The 23409-nt window shown below is 50.5% G+C and overlaps 1 protein-coding gene across 7 annotated transcripts in view; it reads right to left on the bottom strand.

Moving 5' to 3' along the window:
* Positions 1 to 23409, bottom strand: part of cadps2 (Ca++-dependent secretion activator 2) — a 121320-nt gene that overhangs the window by 93388 nt on the left and 4523 nt on the right. For 6 of the 7 annotated variants that reach the window (XM_086209847.1, XM_086209846.1, XM_086209848.1 and 3 more), the window contains exon 2: positions 6509 to 6622. In XM_086209847.1, coding sequence (XP_086065973.1) covers positions 6509 to 6622 — 114 coding nt within the window. Of the gene's footprint in view, positions 1 to 4025; positions 4129 to 6508; positions 6623 to 23409 lie in introns of those variants that run through there. The other variant, XM_086209852.1, reaches the window with a different exon arrangement.

Here is a 23409-nt window from a genome sequence, read left to right as displayed (position 1 = left end):
GGATACTTCAGCCGCAGCTCCACGTCTCCACCCATGTTGATGATTTTTGTCATTTTGACGACGTCACCTTTAAGGATGTAATGAGGCGCTGTGGTTAGAGGACAGCGGGAAATGACAGCGGTCCTTTAATGTGGCAGACTAACGGGTTGCCTGGCTTGACAGCGGCGGCGTTGAGTCACTGTCACCTCCCACTTATCAGGAACTCTGGAGGGAAAAACTGAGGGGGGTGAAGAGGAAGCATCATCTGCTTCCTCATCCGTCTGAGCCTGTTCGTGGTTCCGTGTGTGTTCACACGCATCAGAACATACAAACACAGAGAATCTGAATGAACCAAACTTTGTGTGACAACAATCACGCGACACAGAATTCAGACTGTCCTCTGAAAGACGGTACCAGACTGTTGCCTTGCTGTCGTCCCTGTGTGTGTCAGCCCTGACTGGAAGAACCTCCAGTGAGGGAGGGAGGGGTCTCAGGCAGGTGACTCAGCTGATCACCCTCACCTTTGTCCACAGGCTGAGAGGAACAAGGACAGTCACCGCTCAACGACCCTGAACGGGTCCAGTTTCCCTTCCAATCAGGAAACGCTGATCAGACACAGACACATTCGCTGTTGGCGCCATCAAGTTGGAGCAGCAACGTCGGGTTTTTCTCAGTTGTGTCTGTAAACCAAGCAGGCGGCAAACGAAGGCAGGCCCTGATTGGCTGACATGTAAACCTGAATCAAATCATTTGGAATGCACCTTGGACAACAAGATCAACACCCTGACAGTATTAAAAATACAAAGCGCAGTATTCTTACCATCTTTGAGACCATCAACAACGACAAAACGTCATAAATGCGTCTGTAAATCCGTGCAAAAAAAAACTTGCTGCCATCGCTGTAGGTCACTGTGACCTTTGACCACCAAAACCATTTCAGTTCATCCTTTGGCTGTCCAGGGCCTCAGCGCACCACATTCGGACTTTACCAGAATGTAAGTGTAACACAGGTACTGTCCCCGGCTCTGTGAGAACCATCCCGGCTGTCTTGGTGTGAACGCGTGTGGGGGAAACAAAGGTAAGAGAGGAAACTGCAGGAGACGTTCACATGAGAACAAGACAAAGGGTTTGCATACACACTTGCAGGGCTGACACACTCCCCCTCAGCTGAGAGTAAATCTACTTTCATGCTGCATTAGCGAGCTTCCATGTGAAACTTGTATCAAAGCAAACAGACTCAGACAGATACAGGCCTCCCACTCCCCCGCCCGCCGAGGAGCGCGGCCTGAGGACGCCGCGCTGGTGTCTGCAATGGTGCAATGACAGGTGTGTCCCAGTGAGCGATAAACACAAACACGATTAACATCCCACGTGCCAGATCATCGGGGCTCCTGAACCAGCACCAGGACACCCATTTCAGACAGTCAGGATGGGACAACTGGACCTAAAATCACCTGATCATGCAGCCAATCAGAGATAGTTTGGACTTGTGACATCAGCAGCAGCCATGAAAACTGACACTGAGACTTTCCATTTCTTGTTCTTTCCTCAGAACCGCAGAGGTCAGAACCACTTCTTTCTGCACGTTTATCTTTATCCCACAGAAGCGAGGGGCGGGACGCGATGTTACGCCCTTTATGGTGTTGCTGCTTGTGGGTCGAATGTTAAATAAAGGAATTGTCCAGCTATCCAGCGTAATTCCAAATGTTACCTGTCCGTTCTGACGCTGAAACACGTGACTCCACCAGTTGTACGAGGCTCTAAACAATTCTTCTCCTCCTCATTCCAGCTGCTCCTTCACCACTGGATGGATGGAGGAGGGATACAGAAATCAGAGAAGGCATTTCTCATCTGACAGAACGTTAGCAGAGGCCCCCGAGCGCAGCCCGAGTCGCCCCTGAGATGAGGCTCTTGGTGTAAAAATACCAGATATTCGACTGCAACAGAAAATCACATCAGCTCTTAAAAACTAGATCGCTGGAAAGATTTGATTCATCCTTGGAGGGAAATTTCAGACGTCCACCAACAGCTCATAAAGCAACGTAAGAAAATACAAACTCAGAGATATTCTGATGTTCCAGTTAACCCGTGATGTAACAAGTTGAAGATGAGCCAACCAAACACGACCCACGGGGCACCGTGACAGACGATGACCAACAAAGAAACGTTCTGCATCAAAGTCGCACCCAAGGAGAGCGCCATAACCGCAGCACCCATGGAGTTCGTTTGTGTTCCGATTCACCGCTAAACACACTCACCTGTGGTGGCGGCGAGGCGGCGTCCTGCCAGCCTCCAGAAAGGTCACCTGAAGACCAGAGTCCAGCTGCTCTACAACACCGAATAAGAGGACGCAAATCTGGAGCTCCAGCACAAAAGTCCCCTTTGTCCGGCAACAATTTATCAAACTCCCTCGTCTACTCGTCATTAATCACATTTATGTCTTCACCATGCAGGTTTGACTGGTGTCCTGCCAGTGACCAGGTGTTACCGTCACACACCTGTCGCAATTATTTGCATCATGAAGAATAACGACGTGCCGATGACTCGGTTGACACCTGGTGAGGTCCGGGGATGATTTGTAGTCCAATAAGCACTTCAGTCAGGAGAACAGTCGGGGTTGCTCCTCCCTCAACGCCTCATCAACAAAAGGTTACTTTCTTTGAAAATAAGTTACTTTAAAATACTACTTTCTGTGTTGAGTTCTAAGTTGCCGATTACACTATTTTTCTATTACTTTCATCAAAATGTAATTCACCTTTAAGCTGTTCTCAGGTGCACGTGGCCATTTCTGATGGAAAACATCAGAGAGACAAACGATAGCAACATGCTAACTTGTTTGCTTATGCTGCCAATTGTTAGCTTATGTTACCACCCGATAGCTGCTAAAACTCTTAATTTTTGGTGGCAGTGTTCGCGTTCGCTAGCTGGCAACAAACATCTGTCTGGCTGCAGTGCTAGCGTTAGCATACTGCTGCGTACCGTGAGGAAGCCTGTTGGGAAGTGAGCTGAAGTTGGCAGCACTGTTGTGGAGGGAGGTGCACCACAGCAGCATGAGCTGCCTTCTTTATAGCCCCTTTCACGCCGCTGGTCCACAATCCGATAAAATGTACAACAGAGGAAATAAAACTCACTTGAAGATATCAGATTCTTCACTCTGAGGATCTTCTATCACACCGACAAACACTAAATTAGTTCCCCCTCCTTTGCTACGAGCTCACTCTCAGTTCCATTCATCCATCGGATTCATAAAAGTTTCTTTCTCCTCAAATCTTTACAGAAAGACATCATATAACAATCCTACTCTCTCTCCATCACACACACACACACACACACACACACACACACACACACACACACACACACACACACACACACGTTTATTGCCTGACTGAATGAAAAATGAACAGAAATCAGATCAACAGATTAAGTATGTTAGCTTTGTGCAGTGTCCAAGATCTGAGTTACGGACAAGATGCTAATTAGAAAAGTAGCAGCAGCGACGTTAGCCAACAGCTTCTAGGTGCTAATTAATGAGTCTGACGGGCAGAACTGGGGGGAAGCTGCCGTCTGAGACTGGGAGGATCAGCCAGGAGAAGTGAAGGACAGCTGGTGATAACACGCATCAGCTCACGGTGGTCTGGCGGGTCTAAATAGCCTCACACGGGGTTTTTCTTGCATAGGTTGGTTCAGGAGATGCTGCTAACCGTTTGGTCCCGTCAGCCCAACAACCAGCGATCAATGGAACACCAGCAGAACTCCATGGCTGCCAAACATCAACTACAAGAGCGTCACATAAAGTTTTATGACAGGGGCAACACGTCCAGCTCCTCCAGGTGAAGCTGTCTGAATCTACCCAACAGAAATACGAGCTAGCATTGAAAACTAGCGCTCAGAGAGGGTTCTTGCCTCCGCTAACATCTAAGCTACCACAAATGTCGCAGCGCCGCTCCAGCACAAATACATGTTGACATTTTTAGTAGTTTGTCAGCATTGTTCTTGATAAGCAAGTATGACATCATTTGTTTGTTAATAACTCCATCTTCTACCTGGTCGCTGTCAAGCGCTCCTGGTTTTCACTCCATCCTCTTCAGTTCAGTTCGGCTCAGAGCGTGTTGGTGTTACCAACAGACCGACTGTTCCAGCCAGAAGGTGCTGAGACGTTTGGGCTGCTGGAGAGACGCTGATGCAGCGCAGTGTAACGGTTTCACTGGAATATACAACATGACAACGATGATCTATTCATGTAATAAAAGAAATCAGCGTGAAATCCTCCCGACTCTCCATCTGCCTCACTTCCTCCTCTGCTGATGATTCACACCCCCGACCGCTGAGAGCCTTTTGGTGCTCGCGCTCACGGAACGATCGCAGTTGTAAATCTATTCACCCCAATAATGTTACAATGACAGAGGACGGAACCACAACGGTGCAGGAGCAGCACCCGCACAATGGCTGGAGCTCATCACGGGTGACCTTTGACCCTGTGGACATTTGGACGACTTCCAGAGACTTTAAATTGACAAAATCTGCTGGATAACCAGAAAATCCCCCCAGTGTTTCGGGATTAAGGAATTCCGGTAGGTGACTTTACTCAGAACAATGTTCAAGAGGGTTTTTTTCCGCTGCAACATTCCTGACTGATAAAATGACCCTCAGGTGGGGAGCACCTGAGCTGATCTCTGCCACACAGCTCCTCTTAAGGAGCAGAGGATGAAGAGAAATCTCTAAGATTCAGTCGTGTTCCACAGCAGCTGATCTGAGCTCCACGTGTTTGGTGAGGTTCTTAATCTAGCACAAGCTAAGGAACAGGTTCTGGATCAGTCAGCTGATCAGTGAGTCAGATCAGAGTCCAGATCCTGTGATCCAGGATCGGGGAAGACGCTGCCCCGGCTTCGTGTGACTGATGGAAAACAAGCATCATTGTATTTGCAGCGTGGCGACATTCTTTATACGTGTTCCACTGTAATCCCGAACGATACTGTAGTAATACTGTAGTAATACTGTAGTAATACTGTGAAATACCACAACCATGATGAGCAGTCAGAGGAAGAGTCGTCTCTCTCACTCACAATTAAGGACGAGCCTGCGAGAGGCTGATAAGATCGCCATCTCTCAGCAGACGATTGGAGGCTCAACGGGGAGGACGAGGGCGAGGGGACGTGCAGGGAGAGATGGAGGCAGAAGAGCGGCCGATTACCGAGGCGAAGGAAAAGAGCGAGGAAATCCGCTGAAATCTCTGCCTCCAGCTGTGGAGCGGACAGACCCAGAGGAGGACTCAGGAGGGTTTCCACCTCTTTGGAGGAGTCCCATCCGCCCACAGACCTCTATGACCCCGCCCCCACGTGGGCGCTCTGCTTTATCTCCCCTGGTTGCGTCATGAACTTCCTCTCTGTTCACTTGGCGTCAGGATCATTTCAGCTTCACAGTCGTTTCCAAACCACTGGAAATGTTGGACCTGCTGCTTCTCGTCTACAGGATGATGTCATAAAAGAACGCCATCAGTGAGGTCATTGCGCTCCACACCTCCAGGCGTTGAAGGCCCCATCCAGAACGTCGTAGCCTACCAGCCACATGTCAGGGAGGCTACAGTCAAAGGGGACTGTAAGGAAGTAAACAGGTAACAAGTACCAGTCACAGTAGCGCACGATGATGGAGACTGTCTCTCAAACGGGGGTCTGCCTGCCTCCGGGTCGGTCATGGCGAGCAACACCATGGCGTTACTGCAGCGAGCACGGAGACCCCGCTGTCTCCTGCTGTAGCCACGTCGTTCTCATTCCTACTGCGCAGTGTTTCCCTCTGACTCAGGACATCACAACTACCATGACATTCCTGGTCAACATCTTGAGACTGCGACTGTTGGTTACTTGGCCGCCATGTTGATCGCTGTGTGTCACTTAGCGCCGAGTCAACGAGCAGCAGCCCAGGAGAAACCCCACCAATGTGATACCGCGGGAACTTTGACACCTCAGTGACATCCGTGTTTGTAAAACAACACCGCCTGATGGATGTCCTCAGTAGTGGGATAGGAAGTATCTTAGCGACGGGGGGGGGGGGTTAGAGGGCGCCCAGGTGAGGGAAATTACAAAGCTTGAGGATCGGCGGTGGCGGGCAGCTCAGAAGAAATCACCAGCAGACCGGATCGATTTTCTAATCCGTCTCAGTCTGATATTGGTGATAAATTTAATTACTTTGTGCCATGACAGCTCAACCACCACTCCGTCATCAGAGGTGGGCGGAGGCTCTCGCCGCCAAACCGCTGCTGCTTCTGTTGGAGGCGGTGAAATAAAATCGGTTCTTTTTTGCCCGCTGGGGTTTTACTTTTGTGGGGTTTTTTTGTGTTTTTTTTTAAATCATGCCGGTTGATGGTTAATGGAGTGTTGATAATAAGAGGCTGGGGCATGAAAATTTAATACCACCACCTCCCTCACCACATCCCTGTCTGCCTCAGAGGACCCTCTGGCTTGTGAATCTAAAAATACATTGTTTAATTTTTCAGGAGGAAAGTTTTACAGAGGAGATAAAGTCGTCTTGCCTCGTAGTAGCTCCTCACGGCGTTGCAGAAAGCCTCGTCCGCCACAATCTGAGTTTCCCCGTTGAGGAAGGCCAGGAAACGCTCCTTCACCGCCTGAAGCTGCTGCTTGTTCACCTGAGAAAGACACGACGACGGAGAAGGTGAGGTGAGGTGAGGTCGAAGGACGTGAGGAGAAAGAGAGGAAAGGAGGAGTAAGTAGAGGAGGAGGAGGAGGATGTGATCAATCAGAGATAATGGAGAGGAGGAGCAGAAGATGAGAGGATGCCAAGATGGATGACAAACGGAACAAAAGTACAAATTTAGACTCTTTGTACAAGTGTGACAGTCTGACATGTCATTAGAGGGGGAAGTCTAATTTCCCATCAAAGGTCTTTCATTACGGAGACCAAGAGGACAAATCTGTCTTCTAGGAAAAAAGAAAAGTTCAGACACGAGATCCCTAAAATAAGGAACGTAATGGAAGATTTTTCCTCTGGAACTACACACGAAATTTATTTGACTCCCCTGACAACCTTCATTAAACTCCCGAGGCCTTTTTAAGACGGATGTTAAGTAGATCTTATAATGTTCCTCCATGCAGCCGTGATTGGTTTCACATCATTTCCATGACAAACACAGCTTATACATTTTTAAAGCATTGGGGGGGCGCAGCCACATTAAGCCCCGCTGCCATTTGTGGGCCCGATGCTGCACCCAAAAAATGTACTTTGTCTTTGAATAATCAGCTTTTCATCAGCAAATCCTGATGCTTACGACAAATGATTGATGAATTTGACAAAATTAAAACACAAACTCCGGGCTCAGCTGTGAATATTCTTGTCGTATTTAACCGATCAACACGTCAACAACGAGCTTTATCATCCATCTACCGACACCTCCATCCCTCCCCTGCGGTCCAAGCATGTGTGTATCTCGTCTGGTGAAATAAATGCTTCCCTACATGAACGACACATTTCACACAGGAACAAATCCCAGCAGCACAAAGCTGCCAGGACAGAGAGAAGAATTTCTTCCCTATAAATACCAGGACCAGGGCCCTGGTAATTTCCGGCCAGTCAACCATGACTGACATATTTTGTTTTATGAGAATTTTAAGTTTTCATGAGCAGCAGAATGACCAGAAGCTGCGCTGCATATGTATGAGGTGTCAGGCGTGTGCCACCATTCGGGGGAATTTAAACCATTACTCTCCTGCCTGCTGCAACGCTAACAGCAACAAAGACATTCTGATGGTAAAGGCGCCAACTTACCACCACAGACGGCAGCAGTATCTGACCAGCTGTGAGCAACTAACAGCCACTAACCTGCTGGCAGCCACTAACCCGCTGACTGCCACTAACCCGCTGACAGCCACTAACCTGCTGGCAGCCACTAACCCGCTGACAGCCACTAACCTGCTGGCAGCCACTAACCCGCTGACAGCCACTAACCCGCTGGCAGCCACTAACCTGCTGGCAGCCATGAACCCACTAACCTACTGACAGCCACTAACCTGCTGGCAGCCACAAACCTACTGACAGCCACTAACCCGCTGACAGCCACTAACCTGCTGGCAGCCACTAACCCGCTGACAGCCACTAACCTGCTGGCAGCCACTAACCCGCTGACAGCCACTAACCTGCTGGCAGCCACTAACCCGCTGGCAGCCACTAACCGCCACTAACCCGCTGGCAGCCACTAACCCACTGACAGCCACTAACCCGCTGACAGCCACTAACCTGCTGGCAGCCACTAACCCGCTGACAGCCACTAACTTGCTGGCAGCCACTAACCTGCTGGCAGCCACTAACCTGCTGGCAGCCACTAACCGCCACTAACCCACTGGCAGCCACTAACCTGCTGGCAGCCACTAACCGCCACTAACCCGCTGGCAGCCACTAACCCACTGACAGCCACTAACCCGCTGGCAGCCACTAACCCACTGACAGCCACTAACCCGCTGGCAGCCACTAACCTGCTGGCAGCCACTAACCCGCTGGCAGCCACTAACCCGCTGACAGCCACTAACCCGCTGGCAGCCACTAACCTGCTGGCAGCCATGAACCCACTAACCTACTGACAGCCACTAACCTGCTGGCAGCCACAAACCTACTGACAGCCACTAACCCGCTGACAGCCACTAACCTGCTGGCAGCCACTAACCCGCTGACAGCCACTAACCCGCTGACAGCCACTAACCTGCTGGCAGCCACTAACCTGCTGGCAGCCACTAACCCGCTGACAGCCACTAACCTGCTGGCAGCCACTAACCCGCTGACAGCCACTAACCCGCTGGCAGCCACTAACCCGCTGGCAGCCACTAACCCGCTGACAGCCACTAAACTGCTGGCAGCCACTAATCCGCTGGCAGCCACTAACCTGCTGGCAGCCACTAATCCGCTGACAGCCACTAACCCACTGACAGCCACTAACCTGCTGGCAGCCACTAATCGCCACTAACCCGCTGGCAGCCACTAACCCACTGACAGCCACTAACCCACTGACAGCCACTAACCCGCTGACAGCCACTAACCTGCTGGCAGCCACTAACCCGCTGACAGCCACTAACCCGCTGGCAGCCACTAACCTGCTGGCAGCCACTAACAGCCACTAACCCGCTGGCAGCCACTAACCTGCTGGCAGCCACTAACCGCCACTAACCCGCTGGCAGCCACTAACCCACTGACAGCCACTAACCCGCTGGCAGCCACTAACCCACTGACAGCCACTAACCCGCTGGCAGCCACTAACCTGCTGGCAGCCACTAACCACCACTAACCCGCTGGCAGCCACTAACCCACTGACAGCCACTAACCTACTGACAGCCACTAACCCTCTGGCAGCCACTTCCCCGCTGGCAGCCACTAACCTGCTGGCAGCCACTAACAGCCACTAACCTGCTGGCAGCCACAAACAGCCACTAACCTGCTGGCAGCCACTAACCGCCACGTACCTGCTGGCAGCCACTAACCACCACTAACCCACTGGCAGCCACTAACCCGCTGGCAGCCACTAACCTGCTGGCAGCCACTAACCGCCACGTACCTGCTGGCAGCCACTAACCGCCACTAACCCACTGGCAGCCACTTACCCGCTGGCAGCCACTAACCTGCTGGCAGCCACTAACAGCCACTAACCTGCTGGCAGCCACTAACAGCCACTAACCTGCTGGCAGCCACTAACCGCCACGTACCTGCTGGCAGCCACTAACCGCCACTAACCCACTGGCAGCCACTAACCCGCTGGCAGCCACTAACCTGCTGGCAGCCACTAACAGCCACTAACCTGCTGGCAGCCACTAACAGCCACTAACCTGCTGGCAGCCACTAACCGCCACTAACCCACTGGCAGCCACTAACCCGCTGGCAGCCACTAACAGCCACTAACCTGCTGGCAGCCACTAACCGCCACTAACCTGCTGGCAGTTTATGTTTTTCTGCTGCCTTTTCTGAATATCACATTTAACGTCAGCAGAGGAGAACAGGGTTGGATTTATTAACAACAGCATTTTTTGCCCAATAACGTTCAGAACTGAAACTGCGTGAGAACAGGCCTCTGCCAGTGGCCCCCTTTTAAAAATAAAACTGTATAATCAGGGTCCTCGAGAGCTTCTACACATTAACATCTATTGATCCTGTTAATTACCTGAATTGTTCATGAAGGTCTTCTGACTCTTGATTCAGATCTCAATCTCTGGAACTCATCTTGATAGTTTAGTTTTTGCATAACCCTGATAACTACTGCCAGATTACATGCCAGAGCACATGCCAGACTACATGCCAGAGCACATGCCAGACTGCATGCCAGATTACATGCCAGACTACATGCCAGAGCACATGCCAGACTATATGCCAGAGCCAGCCTGCAATGATATGCTGTCATACGCCACAACAACACAACAGTTTGCACAGCTCGTTGAGACATTCCACAGAATTTCATTCATACGGGGAGCTGAGCCATAATCCTAATCCTAACCTCAATCCACACCTTCACCAGGAACTCTCAGGTTGTTTGCCAGGACATTTACATCCAAGGTCTCGAATAGATTACAAAAACACACACACACACACACACACACACATACACAGATGTGTGTTTGTTTATGCTTGAAGGCTTTAATTTCAGTTTTCTCCTACAAACAGAAGAGGTGATAAGTTATAGAGGACAGTTAACAGCTTATTTGGGCAGCAGGAAGGACCTCCCGATGGCAGATCAATAAAACACAAAGCATTGTTTTTGTGTGTGTGTGTGTGTGTGTGTGTGTGTGTGTGTGAGAGAGAGATGCCAGTAGAGGACCACTTCTATTTGTTCCCCGCAGCTCTCTTAGCTGTCAGAACGCAGCTCAGATTAAAAAAAACACATGGACTGAGCGAGAGCGAGCGTACCTGTCAGACGTCGCAGATAAATGGACAGAGGGAGAACGAGAGTCTGTGAACACACACTGACACCACACACACACACGCACGCACACACACTATGGATGTGCCAGGTACAGGGAGTTAAAGCTCTCAGAGGCTGACCGACTGTCTTTCTTCACCATCTTCCCTGACTGCAGCCTGTGAGCAAGGCAGCAGGGCAGCGCTCTGCGTGCCAGAGCTTCAGCTTCGCTCAACTCTTGTGTGTATAAATGTGTGTGCTTCGATTGGTGTGAGTTTTCTGTGGCGTTTATTCTCCTTGTGTAGCGTCTGTGCTTCACACTCTGGAGGAATGGACCAGGGCCTTGTTGAGAACGGCTGGGAATAATTAAAGAGGAATGCCGACAAAAGTTACTTTCACAAACAAAAACTTGTTTGAGGACATTTTGCATGATAACGTTTCCTAATTTGGCATCATTGCAGAAGCAGTCATGTGTTATCGGCGGCGAGGCTGGTGACACTCTTGTTTTCCTGCAACCTCCAGCGCGCACGGCCCACTGAGCCGAGACTCTCTTCCCACAAATTGACTGATTGTTTTCTTTCTCTCCGAGACGTTCGCTTCAGACTGAAACACTTTGTGCACAGCAGAAGTGACAGGAGGAGAAATTTATGTCCCTCACAGTCACTCAGACGGTGCGTTCAGGATCAACACACACAACACAGCTCCTCCATCGCTTACGCCCCCCCGCAATACAGGAGGGTCGGCCAGGTGAGAACTTCTTACCTCACACACGTTGCGTTTCCACAAAACAACAGCGGACAGACATCGTCTTGTGTGCAGGATTAAAGCACGAGTTTATAACTTTATCTGGATACTTTCTATATTTTTCACATAAATACGGATGAGGTCAAGTTGATTAAAATTCCAATCCTCCTTCCTTCTCGAAAAATAATATATGATGAATGCAGCAGACAGCAGGGAGTCCAGCACCAAGGTGGTTCAGGGGGTTCTGATGGTCAGATAAGTCTCCGTGTTGTAGTTGACGGACTCGGAAGGTACCAGGAGCAGGAAAACCTCCTGGGAACGTCCCGCTCCTCCACCACCCAAGAACCTGCTGCAATGATAAACGCCTGTTCGACACAAACGCAACCTGGTTTCAGCTCAACGGGAGACGGGGAACTGCAAACAGACCAAACTGTAATCTACCCCCCCACAAAAGTCTCTGTCTTTGGTGAAGTATTCACTGATTTGGCACTGAGCTGGATGGTAAAACACCAACAGGAGAATCATCCCAGCGTCGGCACAGAGAGGAAACCTCATGAGTTTATTCGTAACCCGAGGAAAATAAAATCCACGGCAAACTCCAGCCTGGCTTGAGAGACCCCCCCCACCCAGAGTGACCTGGCGACAACCTGCTCTCTTCATTTAAAAAACAGGGGGTGTGAGTGAAGGAAGTGGGCCTCAAAGTTTTCGAGGACACCCTGAAACGAATCTACCACCTGACAAAAATGTCCGTCTAATGTCATCGGACTCGGCCAGCTTGGCTGACCTTTAATCAACCCCGGCTTGACCTGATTTCAAGAGTCAGCATAGGAGGCTGAGCGTCCAAAAGCCTTAAATACACATAAATCTAATCTATCAGGACATGTGGGTCAGGTGTGTGTGTGCGCGCGCTCGCGTCCAGCCGCAGCGGTCAGCTGATGTGTTTATAAAGGGAAGGATGTGTTGTGTGTCTTCAGGGAGGGGTCACTCTGGATCTCACTCTCCGAGCTGACGCGATGGACACAGGAGAGCTAACGAGAGCAGCTCGATGCTCACGAAGGTACGACGACACGTCGCGTTAGAAAAGGTTTGGTGGAAACGGTGAAATCTGAGGAGGAGGAAAAGTTTTTCAGCCACACTTGAGGTGGTATTTGACTCGTTTGATGAGGAGAAAATGCAAAAAAACCCACCAAAAATAGGAGAAATTTTACACTGAATAACCTGACATAGCGCATCTGTGACTCATGTGGCTGGAGCAACGGAACCTCAGGCAGCAGAGTCAACCCTGAGTCAAGCAGGTTGGGGTCCCTACACACGGGACACCTGGGGAGGGGCTCGGTTAGCCTGGAGGTGGAGCGGCTGGCACACAGCTGAGGACCTTGGTGGACCCTGATGGGACAACGCGAGTCCACTGACGGAGGTGAAGCTGCAGCCGGTGTGTGGGCTTCCACAGAAAACAACAGCTGGAGAGCAGATGTGTTTGCCGCCTGTGAGAGTGGGCGAACATCTGGACACACAGTCCTGGTTTTACACGGCCGATATCGGCTCACTCCTCCATCTACTTTGGTGAAAATTAGCCTGGTATTTCTTGGTGTAATCCTGCTGATAGACAGGCGTAGGCGCGCGCGCGTGTGTGTGTGTGTGTGTGACCTCTGCAGCGGACATGATTATGATTATATTCTTTCCCGTTCCGTCCTCCTCCTGCCGCCTGGTCCACCTGCAGCATCACCTGCTCTCCTCTCGCAGGGTCATTCATCTTCGCTGCTCCTCCTCACAAGATTTATTGCTTGACACCTCATTTGCTGGAGACACAGGCGCAGATTTCGCCACGTCTCAAAATGAGATTCACCACAGCGAGGTGTGAAGAATCAATCCTCAGCTGCCTCGCTCATTTTAAAATGTCAGGAATTATCAAACTTCTGTCGTGAACCTCCCAGCAGGAGAGCGAGTGATTAACCCTGAACAAGGTGATCCTGGCCTGGTCAGGACCACCGATGCCTTAACAACATCCATGGTCATTGACTACTTCCTGTTATTAGCGACACAGTTAGATGTCTGGACTTGACACAAAGTCCATGTGGACGTGGACGGTTGGTGTTGTTAATCAGACTTATTCCTTCACGGTGGGCGGCGGAGGCCTGGCGTGTATCCAGGTGGCGCCACCGTCATCAGGAGAGTACATCTGATGCGACATGGAACGACAACAATCAGCTGACGAGGCCAACAAAGTCGCTGGTAACTTGGTAACTTGTTCCACCGCAAATCTGCCACAAAAGAAAGGGGGCTAATTTCCCACCGAGCTTTCAGAATCGCCTGCTTCCTCATCGTTTCGATCGCGGACTCGACTGAGTAAACGGCGTGCCTCTCCGTTGGTGAAGGTTCCCGCTCAAATCTCAGTGCTGCATCGTGGTCAACTGGACCGTTTCAGTCTCCTCGTGGAGGTTTGGCCTCTGACGCCAGAGGCTCCTCCGGTCTGACAGGAGGCAGATTGAAGCGCAGCCTGGGACGCCGCATCTCTGCAGGTCTCGTCTCGTCCTGCTGTCAATGCGGGGTTGCCTGACTTTTCAAAATGTTTACAATCGAAGAGGAACTCCTCAGCCAAATCAGAGGTGAAACATCCCAACCCATCGCGGTGCACGTGTGACTGGGGGGACGCGCTTCTATGGCGCAGCTCACGTCAGCTGAGAGGAACTGACCTTGAGTGCAGAACCCAGAGAGAATGAACGTCTGCGTGAATAAAATGAAATTACGTCCCCCGCTCCTCTTTTATCTGCCGCGTCTGTGGGTGAGCAGACATCTTTGCTCGTCTTTGATCGTTCCAGAAGTCACAGGAGCTGCTCTCTGTCATTAAGCCCCCACCACCTAAAGCATGCATCCTGTCAGGACCAGCCCTCCCGTCACCTCACGCCGTCTACTTATTTCCGTTCTTTTCTTCTTGGCTCTTTGGTTTCGCTCGCTCATCTCACCTGTATTTCATTCTAATCATCATCAGAGCGCCTCAGACTCAGAAGCACTCCCCAGCGCCTCGTCTGCACCGGTGTTGGTGCGATGGTTGTGATGGCGTCTCGTCAGACTGGCGTCTGCTCACAACAGGTGACACTGCAACATATTTGCCTGGTGATGAAGTGGCTTGAATCTGATGGCGCTGCCGCGGCTGCAGCTCTGTGGATGCTCTGATCTAATAAAAGACTTTAACTTCTCCTGCACACCAATGATCAATTGATTCAAACTGCCTTGGCGGGCGAGCCCAGGCAGCGCTCGCTTCTATTTATATTCCTCCACTGGCGAAGTCACAGCCGTCATCTCTTTTCCAGTCCAGTCTCTTCAATCTCATCCTCCCCTCGCAGCAGCTCAGCCCCCCCCCACCCCTCTGTTCCCCTCGCTGCTTCTCCTCCACTCCTTCCTTCCTTCCTTCCTTCTCCTCCCTCTGCTCACGTCGCCTGCTGCGACCCAGTGGAGAGCTTTTCTGCCCCATTGGCTCGATCCACCAGCAGTCATTAGAGAGATGGCACTTTTATTGAATTCCACCAGCCGTACAACTGTTGTTTCCTCCTCTGACTCAACCACGGTGTTTGTTTCAAAGATGTACGATCTCTGTCGTTACACCCGTTCAGATGCTTTTAACGTGAGCATTGATTGGCTGAGCAGAGAGCTCCATCATTCCTGAAGGACCGTAAATTGAATGCTCAATGTCCGGCGTGTGCTGTGTCTCTGCCTCATGAATCCTTCCTCCGCTGCTCTAACGGGTTACCGTCGTTAAGCCGCCACTCGCGTGGACCTTCAGAGCCGAAGCAACAACAGGAAACAGCTGAGAGAGCAGCGATTTGTTGGGTTTCCTTCCTCAGATACCCACACAGATTCCTGGAGCTGAACCAGCAGGGAGCTTTCTACAAGTTCACAATCTTGGGTCTTAGCGTAGGCCTGAGGTTCCATCCTCTCCGGGGCTCCAGTGAGTTTTGCTCAGCTGTGAGGTCTTCTTATTTGTTGCAGGGGGAATTTGCACTCCCACCCAATGTCGGACGGCCTCTGTCACAAGGCTACGGTTTTTATTCCTGTTTGTTCTTTTGTGTTGTGTCGGTGATGTCAGTCACCTCATTGTTTCTGTCTTGTCTGTTTTTATTGTAAAGCACTCTGTGTATTAGTACTGCGAAGAGCGCGATACAAATACAATTTTGCTCACTTTACTTACTTACACAATCGTTTGAGCGTTGAACAAATAACATAATAAATAACAATAGCATGTAAACTGTAATCAGTAAGAACCAAAGTCGCCGTGTCTCGTGTGTATCTGTTGATCCCTCACGATTGTTCTGTCACATCGATGCGGTAAAGTCAAGTTTCTGAGGAGCTCAACTTTCTGGCTGCTCTGTCACTTCTGTCACTGCTGGACATTTAGAGCGTCTCCTCTGGAGCGCTGCTCTGCAAACATCAACGCACAAACAAAGCCGAAACCTGCTAAACAGAAGGAAGCACCAGTGTTGTGACACATGATACTGTATGATAGAGAGAGAGAGAGAGTGTGTGTGTGTGTGTGTGTGCGGGGGCGTCTTTATCAGCAGAGAGCAGAGGCGCTGTGGAGAACCAGCCATGACAAACCCGGGAGACATATTTCCTCAACACGTCTGTCTTCTTCTTCTTCTTCTGCTTCCCCTCTGCTGTCAGATAAATGACCGGCCGCGTCGCTCATCCCACGAATGAAACGATTCCACAGAAAACATCTACAGCACATCAGGAATTCAGTTCAGACCGAAGCTCAGTCCGACCAGCCGACACATTCAGCTGAGCTGGTTAGACAGTTTCGTTAGTTAGCAGTCGGTCTTCATTAGCGTCAAGCTAACAATCATCAAGTCTAAGAGGTCTGCAGGATGCTTGATACCTCAAGTTGTTTCCTGTCTCGCCGCCTTGTTTAGAGGACTGCTCTTAGATTACCATGTCCTCTTGAAATAAAAACCTCATTTAGGACAAAAGTGTTCATACTTTTATCTGCCAGAGGTATTTTTAATATGGAAATGTAAAGATCAGTCGATTGATCGATTGTTAATTTCCCTCGTGATCAAGTGAAGGCATTTCTTCAAAGGCCTGTGCTTCCCTGGAGGAGCAGTGAATCATGTTTTCATCGCCACCTGAAACACCTGTGACCTTGTTCTCCACACAATCACCAAAGTTCCCCTCAGACGAGCAACAATAAAAGAATACGTCACCACGTTCAACACCGACGAGGGTGAGACGGGAGGCTAAAGAGGCCAGGGGCGATACCAGCCAGATGATTGACAGCTGGAGAGGTAATTAAACGGTTTAAACAGGATCAGCGTTGCGGCGCAGAGGGAGAAATTCAATCAGGAGTGACCTCCGTCTGAAAGGTTCAGCTAGAAAAACAAACAGAGCACATTGAAATGAAGTGATTTTCCATCTCGCAGCCTCGCGCCTGCAGTCGGGCGGCAGTTCTTGAGAAGACGAGCAGAGACGAATCATTCTGAGCAGAGAGACGACGACACGCTCCTGCTCGCCACCACCTTTAAAACTACACCAGGAGCAGTTGGTGAAAAGGAACCTCAGGTTTCCTCGGGAATCGGTTCCTTCCTGACAGAGAAGCGCTCACCACCGCCCGCGAGAGTGAGGAAGTGATGACCAGAAGAGCTGCCGCCCTGCTGGAGCCAGAATGACGGAGACGCTCAAAAATCTGTTTGCAGTAAACGACGACGTGAACGGCGCAAAGACGATCATTCCATCTTTGAGTCCAAGTCCACGTTGGAGTAAAATGAGACGGCGTTCTCCCGGTTCGCTCTCGTCTGACTGCTCCAGCGAGGCCTGTTGTTCTGTCAGCAAACGCTCCTGCTGACAGTTAGCGAGTACCCAGCTAACATTTCAGGGGCTCCTGGCCATGTGACCAACCACAGCGAGAGCACACAGGCATTCTGTCCCTGAGGCAAAGCTCGCACACTTCAAATCGACTGTTCTCAGCCCGAAGTAGAACCCCAGCGTGGAACTGTAGGGTCTGAATCTCCATTTTATAGCAGAGTGCGAACTGTCAGCTCTTTGGAGCTCCATTTTGTGCTTTGTTTTGTTTTTTGTTGTTTATTGGAGAAATTGGGTTGCCACACTTCCGCTCCCTCACTCTCGCTCGCCCACTCCCTCACTTAAGCCTGCAGCTTAAACGTTCGTGAAGCTTCAAACGGACAAATCTGCTCCTCAGCACAATCGCTGATAAAACTTTCTGTCCTTAACGCACAGAGGACGGCCGCTCGCTTCCCTCCTGGAGTATCTGTGGTTCTGTACCAGCAGCCTCTGAACCTGGTGTACAGGTCTTCACGGGTCTTTTCAGAACCAAAGCTCGGAACCCTCGACCTGTACAGGTTCGGTTCCATGTGTGGTAATCAGGTCAGGCAGACTTGGCTCTCGAGCAGCAGATCGCAGGCCTTTGTATCGTTGTGTGTAATCAACAAAACTCACAGAAAAGCTTCTTCCTTTTCAGCTTGTAGTCGGCAGCAGAATCTTTCTACGCTACAATCGACCGGAAGCAAACAAAATGCAAAACTCTTGTTCGAAAACGGGTCATGCAAGCGATGAAAGGCAGAGGATTTACACCGAAATCAGGAGGGGATTAGCCACGGCGCATCAGAAACAAAGCAGATTTATTGGCATTAACGCTGTTGGCGAAGAATCGGCTCTTTGGTCGCTTACCCGCGTCACGTCACAGCCCGTCAGCACCATCGGAAACGGCTTCTACGCTAATCAGAACAAGAACCAGCACTTCTTGGTTCTGTGCAGGTCTCAGTTCTCCCATATTAAATGTTGGGTCTCTCTTCAGGCTCTGAACGACAGGACTCCTCCATGCCGCTCAGATGGCAGTCTGGAGGCCTCGCGTCTCTTCTATGGAGGGAGGAACTGCTGCCAGCTGTCAGGGAGGATTTATTTGCGTCACCTATGTTTATCGTTCTAACAAGATTGGATTACATCTATTGAAGTCTTTGACCAAGTTTAGCGGAGAGAATCGGCGCTGACGAGCAGCTGCTGCCAACACAGAAAGTTAAGTTACGTGTAGGTGGAACCACAAGACCTGAGAGCTGGCAGAGAACGTGGAGCCTCTCTTCTTTCCAACGGCAGTAGAACTCAAGTACACGAGAAAACCTAACTGCTCCCTGAAGGAAGCGTCACGAATGTCACACAGCTCTCACGACGCGCTTGACACCTGTGCGAGTCTGAAACCGTCTCTGTACTTTGGAGGAGCGCGCAGAGACCACAGAGGACACGACACGGCTTTGCGGGGGGGGGACACAGAGGAGGACATGGTCTCAACAACCCAGCGTAGCGGCAGTGGAGACGCCTCGGGGGACTTAATTAACCACCACAAGCACCGAGTGAAACTGTGGGCTGATCCGGCTGCCACATAGGGAGATGATGCGAGGTGCTCAACCTGTCAATACCCATTTATTCATGATGACTCATAAATGTCTGCGGCCGCCAGGGGACTGCAGATGTCAGAGGCTGTCTGGGTGTCGGAGGATTTACCCCCCCGTGACCTGTCAGGAGCTGCAGCAGTTCAAACACACGCGACTCAGGATAAATAAAATAATGACAAACAGAAGGAGCGAGCCGAGGGTCTCCTGATACAAACGTGAGCGAGTGCGATCCACCTGACGTAGATTAACCCTTCATCTCTGAGTCACTGAGGAGACGGCCTCCGCTACCGGGTAATCACACAGACCCGACCTGACAGCACTTGAGCTCAGAAGGCCAGCACACAGTACCGGTGCCTGGGTCTCTGTGGACCTGGACACACAAGAATGAGCCCCACTTCATCTCATGACAAGCACTCGACCGGGAAACTCAGGAACCGGGATCACGTCGGTACTACCGAGCACCAACTCACATAAAGTCAATCGTTCCCAAACGCAGGTCCTCAAACACATCATGGTGACTGTGAAAGAAGAGGAATGAACAGGCAGAGAGAAACTTTCTGATTTGCCCGAACGCAACACGTCGTGAGAGAGTGATTACATCACAACCTGCAGCTCAAAACCTGACCTGTGGAAACACCTGGTAAAACAACAGATATAATCAAAAGCAGAGGAATGCAGGGCTATCAATAGGCTAATAGCTAATAACTAGCCTCACAGCTAATGTCCCCAGCAGCAACATCAGCTCAGAGTACGAGCTGCACACCTGCAGCGGACGCACCTGCAGCGGACGCACCTGCAGCGGTGGGATCGTCTTCTCCATGTAACATTACAGGTAATTAGTTAGCCTGCTGTTAAGTTTGTTTATGGATACCAGTTTGGTTTTCTTGATGCTAACTCGGCACCTGAAGAGAGGCACAGATGAGTTAATCGCTTTCATGTTGTTTGTTGTTACAATCAAATGGGTTCAAAGGTAAAATTAATAAATCCATGCATGCAATTCAGAACTTCTTGACTTGTTTTCTTTTTTATTAATTTCTTCTTTGTTACTGCAAAATAAAGTAAGGAGAAAAGGTACTGCTCGGTCACCTGACTCAGTCAAGAAGTTGCAAGCAGACAAATTCAAGCTTCCAAATTGTAAAACGTTCTTTTGTGGTAATTAAGCAGCATCACCACTGACCTTGATGGGTTACCGTTTGTGGTCTGAACAATTACTTGAAGAAACAAACTGGATCAGAGAAACCGATGTTTAAATTACGAGCTTACTTTCTGTTTCCTCCTCAGCTCGCCACTGAGCTGGCGGCGTGAGGCAGAGCGAGGAGAGCCTGACTGCAGCTGGAGTGTGAAGGTGCAGCTGCTCACAAATGAGCCACACAACAGAATCATCGCTGACCACCTGCAGGAAACGGTCCTTGTAACTTGTTTAATCGTTCGCATTCAGGTCAAATCGTGGGCGATGTTTCAAATCCTCGCTCTTCCTCTTTCCGATCAACAGCAAAAACTAATTTGGAAATCTAAAAGCTTTTCAACAACATGAACAAACCAGAATGTGATTTCCTGTTTCTGTGCACTTCTTTTCCTTCCTTTCTCTCCTCGCCGCCTCTCAGGGACGAATGAAGAACCATCCTGAGGGGATGACAGCTCACCCTCACTCCATCTTTCCTGCCACTCGTTTCCGTGTTGCGACTCATGAGAGTTTGGGTTTTTCTCATCACACAGACTCAAACGTGAACAACAGACAGCACCGATTCCCTGAACTGCGAGGTCAAATCAGATGGGCTGACGTCGCTGTCAGGTGTGAATTGACAGCATTGTTGCTGACGGAGGACTGCCGTCGCTACCTAGCATGCCAATGTTAGCTGGGCCTTGGCGCTCGCTTGCCGTCTTCATTCAGGGGGTCGCTGCTGCCAGTCTGTTGTCCAGAGTTGCCTCACGTGGGCGAATCCAGTTGAGGTCTGCTGCTTGTTAAACATGAGATGTTGTCAGGGATGCAACGTCCTGCGAGTGCCGAGCCACGCGACGTTGAGCTGTCGACACTCGCCAGCAGCCGTGACCAGCCAGTGCTCACAGTCTGTGTCACAACAGCTGCACGTTAGGCCGTGAGGAGGACGCTCGTGCACCGTCATGCCAAGGACACTGTAGCGCTGTCATGGGAAGGACACGACAGTGCGGCTCTGCTAATTACAGGAAGTTGACTGAGGTGTCTTTTGGCGAGGCGTCTCCAGCTGCAGGGCGGCGCTAACTTGCCGTCTAACGCTCTTCGTGGAGCTCCCTGCTCTGTGAGAACCCTGCTGAGAAATCCTGTCACTTCTCTGAGAGGAAGAGGAGGAGAAGGAGAGAAAAGGGGAGGAGGAGAGGTTACATAACCCTCAGAGAAGAACTCCATCTCTGACGGGGAAGGGAAGATGACAAAGGAGGACGGATGTCGCCTCCAGCAAATCTCTGGTCAAAAATCATGCCCACAGAAAAAAAACAATCCTCCACATCAGCACCAGTGGCTTCTTACAGCGCCGAAGCGGGAGGGAGACGGTGGTTATCTTGTTTGAGCAATAAACAGCTGCCAGGGGATTAGCCATGTGCAGGAGAACATGCGTGGGTCTCCATCAGGAGGGGGGTTTCTGCAGTTCTGGTCTCCCTGTTCCGTTTGTCAGCTTGGAAACAGGACAAAAACAGAAACACCGGGGGAAGACTGGATGCTTCTGATGGTGATGAGCAAGAAACCGGTGGGAGTTCCCTCATCATGTCGAGGAACACACCTCACAAATAAAGACAAAGAAATGCTCACCTCCTTCCCAGGGACCTTCGTGTACACCAGAAACCAGAAAAGCATCGAGGCTTCAGCTCGGACCGGAGAATCTTAGCTGGTGCCGGTCGGCCTCACGGGCTGCACAGGATTGAAAAGTTTCCCAGAAACTTCCAAAAACATCCATGGAAATTAATAATTAAGTCAACAAGCAAATACTGACTCAAAATGTGTTTATATGAAGTACCGCAGGTGTGAAGTACTTCTTGACCACGGAAAGAAACCAGGTGGTGAAAAGGACTGAGGACTCACGCCAAGCATGCCGAGGTGAGGTCCTCCGTGTTCTGGTTCTGACACCCACAAGGCCGCCATTCACCAACAAACCTAGAAACAGAAGGCCAGAAGATTCTGGCGCCGGAGGTGGAAGGAACCATCTTCAACGGCAGGATTCATCCCAGAGAGTTGAGAGGCCACATGTTTCTCTCAACAAAAAAAACTGATGGCAGATCTTTGAGCCTTAATTACTGGCAAACGTTGAAAGCTGAGCCTAATTAGATTTGATAAGGGATTGAAAGGATTTGGATTCAATAAGCCAGGACCGTACGAAACTGAGACTCGATAAAAACACCATCAAAGCCCAACTCTAATCAGCGGCAGCTTCACATCAACATGAGCTCGCCACAGCAAATGAACTTAGCAGCACATAAAACTGCATTTGATGCGCGTGTGGTGGATTTGTAATCTCTGAACCCGGTCCAGCAAAGCCTTCAGCCATGAGGACCTCCCCCGAGGAGGTCACGCTGCTTCGTTTGCTGGACTGTCAGCATGACAGATGAGTCAAATCACCTGGCCGACCGTCAGGTAACTGAGTGGAGGCGCGTGGCTCCAGCCTGGGAGTGAGTTTGGGACCTTCAAGCACGGCGAAGAACAAAGGAATCCAGCTGATGAAAATGACCAGAGGAGCTCAGCTTGAACCAACTTGACATCCTGGTCCCTGACGGACCTCTCATCAAAGAGACACTGTGGACGCATCACAGCTTCAGAACTTCGTCAAAGTAAGTCACGACCTTCTGTTCTGATACTTCAACGGCTCGTGAAGTGGACCCTCCTCCCAGCGGTGGCACGCGCCAGCCTGATGGGTGGCACGCGCCGGCCTGATGGGTGGCACGCGCCGGCCTGATGGGTGGCACGCGCCGGCCTGATGGGTGGCACGCGCCGGCCTGATGGGTGGCACGCGCCGGCCTGATGGGTGGCACGCGTCACGGTGGAAGTCATTCATTACTCTTACATGCAGGCCACGGGCGCGTGACTGTTCCTCCCTCAAACCTGCGGCGTCACCACGGAGCGTCCAGTTTTGTGTCCAAAACCCTGTTTTACTGAAATGACATGAAAGCCCGTAGGTGTGTCAGCGTCAGGTTTGAAAGAAATAATCCAGATACCACAATAAAAATTTAAAAAGAAAAACACGCCGCCATCGCAGTTTTCCATTAAAATGTGAACAAGCGCACAAGAATGAGGATTCAGGTCAGTGTTGTGAATCCGCACCGCAACATCAGTCAAAAATAACCACAAGTCGCCATTTCTGGATCCAAATCTGACCTTCAGGACGTCTCACGGGGCTGTGAGCGCTAATTTGGTGGCTCTTTTAACCGTTTCTTGTATTC

Source organism: Aulostomus chinensis, chromosome 7 (assembly GCF_037954235.1).
Source record: "Aulostomus chinensis isolate RoL2024-O1b breed Wild chromosome 7, RoL_Achi_v1.0, whole genome shotgun sequence".
NCBI classification, from domain to species: domain Eukaryota; kingdom Metazoa; phylum Chordata; class Actinopteri; order Syngnathiformes; family Aulostomidae; genus Aulostomus; species Aulostomus chinensis.
This window is presented reverse-complemented; position numbering and strand designations above follow the sequence as displayed.